This window comes from Chenopodium quinoa, unplaced genomic scaffold, assembly GCF_001683475.1.
Source record: "Chenopodium quinoa cultivar QQ74 unplaced genomic scaffold, ASM168347v1, whole genome shotgun sequence".
Lineage (NCBI taxonomy): Eukaryota > Viridiplantae > Streptophyta > Magnoliopsida > Caryophyllales > Amaranthaceae > Chenopodium > Chenopodium quinoa.
The window spans coordinates 4,279,349-4,290,732 of record NW_018742461.1 but is presented as its reverse complement, the minus strand read 5'-3'; the positions used below and the strand labels follow the sequence as shown (position 1 = coordinate 4,290,732).

Below are 11,384 nucleotides of genomic sequence, written 5' to 3'. Positions count from 1 at the left end.
ATCTATATAAATTAAAAGAAGTATAATAATGGTAAAAATGTTTAATAACAAAACATGTATAATAAAAAAAAAAATGATAGAGAGAGTATATTGAGGTGGGAGTATCAATTTATTGCGAAATGTTAAACATCACACAATAGAGAGTTCATCTAATTCCTTCCCTACGAATATGACTCCATAGAAACATACTCGTATAGCCGTATAGGACATATACTAAATATTCGAGTACATGTAACTTTTTTTTTGCTAGCTACCGAAATTTTATGGTTAAAAATGGTCCATAACAATAACAACGACGACAACAACACTACGGAGTAATATTCCATAATAATTCTTTCAAAAAAAAAGGAAAAAAAAGTAATATTTATTACTAATAAAAGACGTTTATAAAAACGTCCATGCGCCACGTAGACTTTTTCAAATTACGCCACATCGCTTCACAAACACTTGATAGCGCCACATCATCACATCTAAACATGGATAAGAAGATTTGAACCCCATACCACTTACAACAAAATTGACTATTTAACCATCTAAGCTAATTATCAAACATGTTATAAATATGAAAAAGAAATATATATAAGTATAAACCACATGGTTTAATCTATACTATATATTAAAAGGCGTTTATAAATTTGTGTATGTGCCACGTGTATCCCTACACTAGTATAATGCCACGTCACCATTTAACAACCTTTTACATCATGTCACATCCACATTCAATAATCTTAATAAAAAAAATGCATTTGAATTGAACCTCAAAGCTCATCGATTAGAAACCACATGTATTACCGTCTTAGCTAAAATTAAATCACATTCTATTAATCCACATATATATATAAATACATACATGATACATGTATTAGAATGTAAATTAAAAACCAAAAAAATTCCAAAATAAATTAATTTTGTTACTATATTCTTATTTATCCACATTAAAAAATTAATAAGTATTTTAAAGCATCTAGTAAAAAAATAAAATTATTTAAAGTATAACCCGGAAAAATGTCCGGGTAACACACATAATAATAAGCAGATTAATAAAAAAGGGATTTGTTAAACATCGCCCACAAATTACTACATAAAGCCCACAAAATTCACTTGGTTTCCCAAAATTGCCCTTGACCTTAAAAAAAAAAAACACTCACACTCTCATCACTCACACTCTCATTGCTCATCTTCTTTCAACCTCTCTAAAAAAAAAAAATTCAAAATAACGGCAATGTCGAGGCGGCAAGGCAAGGAAGTGGCGGCGGCGGCGGAGGGAAGGATGTCCCAAGGTGGAAAGGTATATTTTGTTTAAAAAAAAAAAAAAAAAGGGGAAAACCGCCGTGAACGCGGTGGGGCGCCCTGGCTGGACGCCCAGCCGGCGGTGGTGGCGCCAGATGCAGACGCCGCCACCAGTTGGCTGGCGCCTGGGCTGGACGCCACCGCCACGGTTGTGGCGTTTAGTCTAAGCGCCGCAGCCGTGGCTGTGGCGTCCAGCCCAAACGCCAGCCAACTGGTGGCGGCGTCTGCATCTGGCGCCACCACCGCCGGCTGGGCGTCCAGCCAGGGCGCCCCCCCCCATTTTTTTTTTTTTTTTAATTTTTTTAAAAAATTGTTTTTAAATTTTTTTTTTTTTTTTTGTAATATAAATTTGAATTGTTTTTATATTTTGTTGTTTATTTTTATAAATTTTTTCAATTTCGTTGTATTTTTTCTACGTTTATATTTTGTTTACTATTATTTGTTTGTTTTTAGTGTATTTGATTTGCGATGATGATTATTTATCGTATAAATTTTTGTATGTTTATATATTTTAAAATTTTGTGTAGGGTCGTCATGGTGGGGGGAAGAATATAGAGCTTCTTAGTAGAAGTTATTCAGTGGAGAGGTCGGGGCATAGACATGTCAGATCCCGTGGTATTTCGGCCTCAGTTCGTAGAGAACGGATCCACCGTCGGGATGAGGATGACGATGACGATGATGATGCTGAGGAGGGTGACCAGGAGGAGGAGCAGGAGGAGGGCGCAGATGAGGATGAGGATGTGGACGATGGCAGTGGACCGTATGATGATTACGGTCCATTCAGTCAGAGGGTTGATGACATGTACGAGACGCATATGGTGGAGGTGCGTAAGGGTAGGGGTGGTAGGTTTGTTAGTAGATCTGGCACATCATCTGCGTCCACTGTCTCTGGGGCAAGCAGGAAACGGTCGAGGGCGGGTAATGATTCTTGGGTTGTTAGGAGTGAGGTGCCCGGTGGGCCTGTTGACGGGAGTGTGATTCCTAGCTTTCTAGGACACATAGCTGCCCGTATTTGGGAGGACCAGGAGAGGCCTTCAGTTACGGGGTTGTTGAAATGTCATACCCGGGAAAAGACTTGTAGTTTTTTGCGTACATGGGCTGAGGCCTGGCCGGCGGAGAGCGAGATGTTCGAGCGACTGGAGGGCACTGGGGTGAAGCACGTTCCTGCCACCATGCACGATAAGATTGACAGTACGCTGATCACGGCTTTCATTGAGCGATGGCAGCCGGATACAAACTCTTTTCACCTTCCGTTCGGTGAGATGACGATCATGTTACATGACGTCGAGGCCATTCTGGGGATTCGTGTTGAGGGTAAACGACTTTGTGCTGTGGCTGATGCGGATCAGGCAGATTCGCTGGCGGAGTTGTTGGCGGTGGACAGGGCTTCACTGTACACCGAGGCGCTAGGTGTTTGGGAACACGGAGGTGTGAAGATCGCATCTGTGTTGCAGCGGTGTTTGTACCCGAGTGCACGTAGGACGCCCGACGCACAGCTGAGTGCTTATGTTTTTCTACTCCTCGGATGTACCTTGTTTCCGGATAAGAGCGGCGGAAACAAGCTCAGGCCACGCGACATCGTAGAGGCGTGTGACCCCGACAGTGTAGGCCAGTTTTCCTGGGGATCGGCTACGTTGGCGTATTTGTATCGCCAACTAGGATTTGCGAGTCGGGCTGACGCGGCAGGTATCACTGGGTGTCTGACTCTATTGCAGACTTGGATATACGAGTACTTTCCTGCATTGCGACCACATCGTGACCCAGTTCCTATTGATGAGGGGATGCCGCGTGCTTGTGCGTGGAGTCCGCGCTCGGAGAAGAATTCCGTTGACCGCCTCCGATCGATACGGTTATTGCTGGACAGGCTGTCCCCCTTAGAGGTAACGTTTATTTATAGAGTCTACATTTTATTATTTGCACATATTATATTCATGTTATTATATTTTATATGTTGTAATTGTACAGGTGAACTGGATGCCTTTCGGCCCGAACCCTAGTGTTAGGGTACCCAGGACCCTGTACACGGGACTCATTCAGTATCGTGACATCGTCGAAGCGTACATGCCCCAGCGTTGTCTTCGCCAGCTTGGATTTGTCCAAGTTGTCCCTCCTCCCCCGGCGTGCCCGATGAAGGCGGTCCGACCTGCATCGTCGAGGGAGTACGTCGTGGAATGGCCGGATATCATGACCGGGACGTGGGACCAGTTTCCGATGGTGGCTCGATTATGGACAGCGGAGTTGCAGCGGCCGCCCTCTGGGGTTACTCCCATGTGTGACCATTACTACATGGAATGGTTCAACCGGTATTCGCACCCGAGGTTGATCGCTGATCTCGACCACAGCGATGATGATTATGTGCCACCGCCTACTGCCACGGAAGCGGTATGTCTTTTATTATATTTATCGTTGTCTTTTAATTAAGTTTTATTTGTTGTTATTGTATTTCATCTTCTGTTTTTTGTTGTATGCAGTGGATGGGAAAGATAATGCAAGACGTTCAGAAACTCTCTCTTGAGAAGGACAACATGAGTGCAACAGGGAGAGCTGTTGTTGATAGTCTGGAACAGACCCTTGCGCAGTGGGAGTCGTCGTCGAGGAGGGATTACTGATGGTTATTGTATTTTATTTATAGAGCATTATGTTGGACATTATGTTGTAAAATTGTAACATTTTAGATTGTTCTTTTAGCTTCCAACTTAAACATATTATCAGTGCTGTTTTAAATTTTGATATAACCGTTCGTGGATCCGCGCAACTTACCCATGCAACATATAGAATGCAGTAAGCAATACAATATAAAATATTAATGTTCTCATTAAAAGAGCAACGTACAAATAAGATTACAAATAAAGATTACAAATAAAGAATGTAAACAAGAAAAACTAAAATGCAGCTAGGGTGTTCCATTCGTGGATCCGGTCATTATATAGCGCATCCCAACCCTCTACGCTCGCTGTGCGAATGTTGTACCACCGAGGTATAATCGGTGGCACCGGAAAATCGGTTGACATGTCTAGTCGGATGAAATGTCTGTATGACGACCCAAGAAACGCAATAGCTAGCTCTCTGACCGGTGTGGTGACAGTCTCACGCGACCGCCAAGGGAGAACCGTGGTACAAGGATAATAAGCTTGACTATGCACTCCCAGGCCGAAATGCATGACTGCGCATTTGTAAATGTTTGCAACGGCAAACAGATCTAGGGGCGCGTCAAAATAATGATTTTCGCCGCAAGGTCCACTTCCCCACCGGATACGCCGGAGAGCGCCATCCAAGTCATCCTGGTACACATGACGATAAACATTTCGGTTAGAGGCAATTTCGCTGTACATCAACTCACGCACCAAACCGTAGTTGTCTTCGCCCATTTGAAAAACATCAGCCACGACCCGGAATCCGCAGTTACCATCTCCGATTACATCATTCCACCCTTCCACGTACGACATGATGATCGCAGGTATCCTTTCCTTGTACGGAAACTGATCAACATCGTTTCTTCCTATTCACCAAATAACTAATTATAGACAGTTAAGAAGACAGGAGTAACACTTTAAAACTATGTGCAATAAAAACAACCAAAACGTACCAGTTCTCAGGGGCATATTCACAGACGATGAAGATTGACTACGACTAGATGACGATGTCCGACCACGAGAACGACCACGACCAAGACCACGGATATACTCAAACGCACTCCTGTTCCGCCGCTGTCGACCTCGAGGACGGTCAACTCCTTCGGGTTCCTCATAATCTAAGTTAGACGGGTGGAACATGTCATGAAGCACATGAGTAGCGTCACGAATAATAGAAGGATGGCTGGAGGACACTCGGTCGTACATCGAACGGAACTGCTCCAACTCTTCCTGTTCACGGTCGGCCGTTTGATTGTCTGCATGCTCACCAATAACAAGCGTCCTCCAGAATGAATGGACCTGATCAACATGTAACGACGCCCTTTCTTCTGTAATAACGCGATGAATGGTGCATGCGCAAGGTAATCCATGAGTTACTGAAATAGTACACCCACACCGAGTATACACTTCGTCAGCCAAGTCCCTCACCCTGTTCAGCTCAGTGAGAATCAACCCCAAGCAGTAGTGCGACACACGACCATGGAGAATCTTAAATATAAAATGGCTATACATCGTACCATGTCGTCGTCTGGAGTCCTCTAGAGAGTTCCTGATGTCGTTCTTCTGAGTTTCAATTGACTTGTTCAGTCTAGCGAATAGTGTATCCAAAGCAGCGGTCGATGAATCAATCCAGTCCTTGGTAGCTCTATGAGCGCTCTCAACTCTACATGTTGTAGTGTTCCCAAAATGAAGTACCTGGTTTGTCCAATATTTGACAAACTTTTCCCTATGAGGGACCCATTGATGCATCACATAGTCCACCAGTGCCGGACACCACTGGTACGAATCCCTGAAGTTAGCCAATGCTCGCTCATACGCTTCCTCTGTGGTAGCCTGTAGGATCTTCCGCCACTTACCATTCACCAATCTCTCTGCCATTTCCAAATTCTTCTTGAAAAGGTTGTAGGCTTTCACTTTCACGCAGTTGTTGATGTGCCATGTGCACAATAAGTGGTTCGATTCGGGAAACAGCTCTGCTATGGGGGCAAAGAGACCTCCCTCACAGTCGCTGACGATGGCTGCTGGATGAACATTAGGCCCGATGTAGTTTCTCAGCTTCTCCAAAACCCAATAATAACTTGGAGCCGTCTCATCCCTGATGATTGCATAACCAATCAGAAAGTTCTGGTTCGTTGGAGCCATCCCAACCATCTCAACCAGAGGGAACTTGTACTTGTTTGTCTTGTACGTTGAGTCGATCAAAATCACAAATGGCCAAGACTTGATCATATCAGCACAATCAGGATGCACAAGGAAAAGATGAGTCACCTCCGCTGTATCTTCATCAGAATCAAACCAGAACATGTAACCACGTGATTGTGCCTGGTGTAGCAGCTGCTGTATAGGGTTCCTTCCCTCTGACCGTTCAAACCTGAGTTGCTGTCTGACGTTGTAGATGTGTCTTCGGTTTGGATGGTCTTCTGGAAATTTCTCTAACACAGATGCTAATATTTTAGCAGGCTTCACTTGAGCATCACTCATTTCTTTCACAACTAGTTTCGCAGCAGGACTTAAGCCGCTCAGTTGTCGATGACCCTCTTCATATACTATCATCTCATGGTTGTGATACCCCCATTTAGAGTAACCTATCACTTCCCAACCGTCACGACTCCGTAGTTGTCGAACCTTTACTCTGAACTCACACCCACAACCTTTCCGCTTTGTGTCAAACCGAGTGGCTGTACGAAAATCTCTTTCTTCTCTTTTGCGATAACGGTCACATCTCAAAATGCGATCCATTCTACCATCCCGTTGAGATTTATGAGTTGCTACTACCAAGCAAAATCCAGCTGCAATTGCAACCTGTTTTGCCCAATCAATCGCCTGTTGAGCTTCTTCGAATGGACCATCATGTCCAAATATCTCACTGTAATCATTTCCGTCTCCACCATATTCCTGCATCAATTATATATTACAATAAATACATTTAACGGATAATACATTTAATTTCTATATTTCCACATAATTAACACAAAAAAAAAACATAATTATATATAATCAAACTTAATTTTTATAAAAACCCAATTCGAATTTTCAAACTAAATTTAAAAATATACCATTTCGAATTTTCAAATTTAATTTTAAAAAAACCTATTTCGAATTTTCAAATTTAATTTACAAAAAACCCATTTCGAATTTTTTTAAAAACTCATTTTCGATTTTTTATTTTCACAAAAAAATTAAATAAAAAACAACAACAAAATCAAAAAGGAAAAAATAAAAATTAATTATTAAAGGTGGCGTCTGCCAGGGCTGCCACACCCACTGGACTGGCGCCTGGCAGGGCCGCCTCACCCAGTGGAGTGGCGTCTGCCCAGGACGCCAGTCTGGTGGTCTGGGCGTCTGGGCTGGACGCCACTCTGGTGGTCTGGGCGTCTAGCTTGGACGCCACTCTGGTGGTTCTGGCGTCCGGCTTGGACGTCCAGGCTACGGTTTGGGCGTCCACCCTAGGCGCCGTAGCCACTACGACGGTAAACCGTGAATTTTAGCGGTCACTTACCTCGTTTTCCGTCGACGACGACGTACCTCCGGCGTCCCCCGCATCTCCGGCCTGCCATCCGGTCTCCCCCGACGAGCCAATACGGCTCTACATTTTTTACACCGAGATTATCTCAATTTTAGCAAAAGGACATAATGGTCAAATCATAACATATTTGTGGGCTTTATATGGTAAATTGCGGGCGATGTTTAGCGTTTCACATAAAAAAAATCTCCCCATGATACCCGAGTCACACTGAGTGAAAGGTACAACAAATAAATACGTGTGTTTCATCTGCTACTGCTCTACGCCTCTTGTTCAAACCTTCTCTGTTTTAGAGATTAAGAACAAAGAAAACAGATAAAAATGGCGATAACACTCAACAATGGATTCAAAATGCCCATTGTTGGCCTTGGAGTTTGGCGAATGGATAAGAAAGATGTCAAAGATCTCATCCTCAACGCCATTCAAATCGGTTACCGACATTTTGATTGCGCTGGTATCATCTTTTTCTTCTTTGTTCTAATGCAAATACCCGGATTCAATTTTTCCTTTTTTTTTTTTTTGGTGGGTGTTTCAGATTTTTTAAGGGGATTTTGTGGTTTATCTGTTGTTTTTTTGATTTTTATTAGATAGTATTGAGTATAAATTGGTGTATGATTTAATTAAAATTAGTTGTATTTGATTAGTTTAATACAACGCAAACCCATTTAATTTATGTCTAATTTACCTTTGTTATTGGGTTGAAATGTCTGTGTTAATGTTTTGTTGCAATTTTTAGTATGCTTATTCAATTGTGCAAGTGTATATCTGTTCTGTTGCTGCAGTTTTGGGAGATAGTTGTTTATGTATAAGTTGTTTATATAGGGCTGTTACAATTTACAGTTTTAGCTGAGGATGATAATGAGCTTGTCCTGCTCGCTAGCTACCGGCTCAGCTCGGTCAAACCCGAAATTAGTGGGCTCGAGTTAAGCCAAGATAAGCTAGGTTGAGGCTTGAGAGTTGAGACCATAATAAATAAAGCTAGTAGGTTGAGTACCACTTAACTCAGGTGAAGCTGGTGAGCTGGAGTGTTTGTCTGCTTGATAAATTGTAAAGATTGAAAAGAGTAGATGAGTAATGAGTTATGACTTATGGGTGACAATGGAATTAACAAAATTATTCTAAAGGTCTTAGAATATTGGCAAAAAGTTGAAAGCAGGAATATTATAACTATAGAGCAAGTGTTTGTTTGGTTCATTGGTTGGAACTCACTATGGAAAGTTGAGTCTTGAGTGGTGAGCTAGGCTTGAGCATGAGTTAGAGCTATAAACTTGAGCTCTCATGAATGGAAGCCTCATAGGCTCAACATGTGAGGAGGGTGGTTGTTGTAGTTGTTGGATTTATGTTTCTATACTATTGTTTCTTGGTTCAGAATGACTATTTTATTTTCTAATTCTGGGGTCAGTATATTTCAAAACTGACTTGTATGCAAGAACATTAGAACAAGTAGAAAAATAGTACTCATGTATTCATGTTTGTTACGATGTACTACGCATTATCTTAAGATTTTTGTTGAAAGGTTTAGATGTGTAACTGCGTAAGATTTCTTGCAGCTGATTACCAGAATGAAGCTGAGGTTGGGGAGGCACTAGCTGAAGCATTTCAAACTGGGCTTGTTAAGAGGGAGGATCTTTTCATTACTACTAAGGTTAGTCTATTAAGAAAGGGGACAAAGTTCCTATTTTGGAAGATATCTTGATCACCAGATAAACATTACACTCATATATCATGTATGATACTGTTGCAGCTGTGGAACTCTGACCATGGACATGTACTTGAAGCCTGCAAAGACAGTTTGAAGAAACTTCGACTTGATTATTTGGATCTGTACCTAGTTCACTTTCCCGTGGCCACGAAGCATACTGGTAAAATTAATATTCTCAACCCTTTTACTACGGTTATTTAGGGACAACAGATTGTTGAGGATCAAACTCAAATTACATTTTTTGTGCAGTGTTATAAGATGGATGTGGTCAATATTCGTAGTCTCATACTATAAGATGGCTTACAGTTGATTTTTTAATTTTCAAGAGCTATGCATGTCTAAGATGTCACTTGAAGACCTTATAGCAGTAGTTGAATTCTTGGATTAGCACTCTTAAGTCATTAGTTGTGTAAATCCGTCTTTTATATGTTTTCAGAGGAGTCATGTACTCATGTAGGGAACATATCAACTGATATATTTCTAGTAATACAAAGCTAAGCTCTTTCTGTACAATGTTCTTACAGGAGTTGGTACCACTGCAAGTGCATTGGATAAGGATGGTGTTCTTGAGATTGACACTACCATATCCTTGGAGACCACATGGCACGCCATGGAAGATCTCGTTTCTAAGGGTTTAGCTCGCAGCATTGGTATCAGGTAACTCAGATGAAGCTACTTGAAACCTCATTTGATTGTGTCTGACATGAAAAGTGTGTTCTTCCTACTGCCTTATAGTAGGGTTATGTTTTTCCCTTCCTTGTATAGACATCATATTAGTTACATAACCCTTTAAGACGTATTATTAGATACTTGCGTAATAACTGGGGTAATCTTTGTATTCCATTATGAAACTACAGAGTATCTGAAATTGTTGGCATTGCACTTCAAATATGTCAGTGTGTTTTTGATTCTCTACAACTCCTGTTGGGCTTTGGTGTTTCGTTGTTTAACAGTTTGGAAAACTTTACATTAATTTCCTGAGCTAATTATAGTTTAGATCACTAACAATTGAAACTGCTTGCAGTAATTATGACGTCTTCTTGACAAGAGATTGTTTAGCGTATTCCAAAATCAAGCCTGCTGTGAACCAGATCGAAACACATCCTTACTTCCAACGTGATTCTCTGGTGAAATTTTGTCAGAAGCATGGAATCTGTGTTACCGCCCATACTCCTCTAGGAGGTGCAGCTGCTAACACCGAATGGTTTGGGACAGTATCTTGCTTGGATGATCCAGTTCTAAAGGTAATTTCCATTTGCCCTTATGCAGATATTGTCTTATTTCTGTAGGCATCAAGCAATATTAAAGATTTATGCCTCTAGTTTTATAATGGATCGTGTCAATATTTTCCTTTGTGCGGAAAGCAGACGTAAAGAAAGCTGTTCAAAGGCTTAGGCACTCCTTAAATGAATTGTTTGGGACAGCTTTCAACCTTTTTTATTTTTATTTTTTATATTCTCCTGCAAAGAGGCTTTCTAGAGCGACTTTCATTGAATGATTTAAAGTTTTTCCACTATACAAATGTCTCAAATACTGGGGTCTGCAAAATTTGCAAAGACCACAACTGTGAGATGACAAGATCTGAAGATCATAGGATATCAGGTGTTATGTCCTTTCTTCTGGAAGATTTGGGAAACATCAAACAAATTTATGGAGTAATTCATTTTGAATCTGGTTGGCTACTACACATCTAATCCTGCTCATTTATGATCAGGGTCTTGCGGAGAAACACAAAAAGACAGCAGCTCAGATTTCTCTTCGATGGGGGATCCAGCGCAATACAATTGTCATACCAAAGTCATCCAAACTTTATAGATTGAAGGAGAACTTTCAAGTTCTAGATTTCGAGCTGACTGAAGAAGACATGGAACAGATCAAAAGCATGGATCGTAAATACCGGACCAATCAACCAGCCAAGTTCTGGGGAATAGATTTGTATGCATGAAGCTGAAGTGCTCAGTTACGAACAAGACTTTAGGACCTATTAAAGGGACATGTCTATGCTTAATGATTGATTCCAATTATAATCCATTTGTTGCTTCATGGCATGGAAGTATCATTTGTAGCTAAGATAAATAAATAACTTTGCACATCTGTGAAACTCTGAGCTTATATAGCTCACTGCCTTAATGCTTTTGTCACGCAAATTATCAGGCTTCATTTTAGCGTTAATTCTTCAGCCGTATATGCACTTAACTGCCAACGTATTTTATTATATTTCCTCCGTTTCCATTAT

General features: G+C 41.3%; 1 protein-coding gene across 1 annotated transcript; it reads left to right on the top strand.

Moving 5' to 3' along the window:
- The first annotated feature begins 7,678 nt into the window (after nucleotides 1–7,678).
- LOC110718860 (NADP-dependent D-sorbitol-6-phosphate dehydrogenase-like) lies at nucleotides 7,679–11,320 on the top strand. Its single transcript, XM_021897782.1, has 6 exons — nucleotides 7,679–7,900; nucleotides 8,997–9,091; nucleotides 9,191–9,308; nucleotides 9,673–9,805; nucleotides 10,173–10,392; nucleotides 10,863–11,320. Exons 1-6 carry the CDS (start codon nucleotides 7,768–7,770, stop codon nucleotides 11,091–11,093), a joined length of 930 nt encoding a protein of 309 aa, XP_021753474.1. The 5' UTR covers nucleotides 7,679–7,767; the 3' UTR covers nucleotides 11,094–11,320.
- Nucleotides 11,321–11,384: the final 64 nt, after the last annotated feature.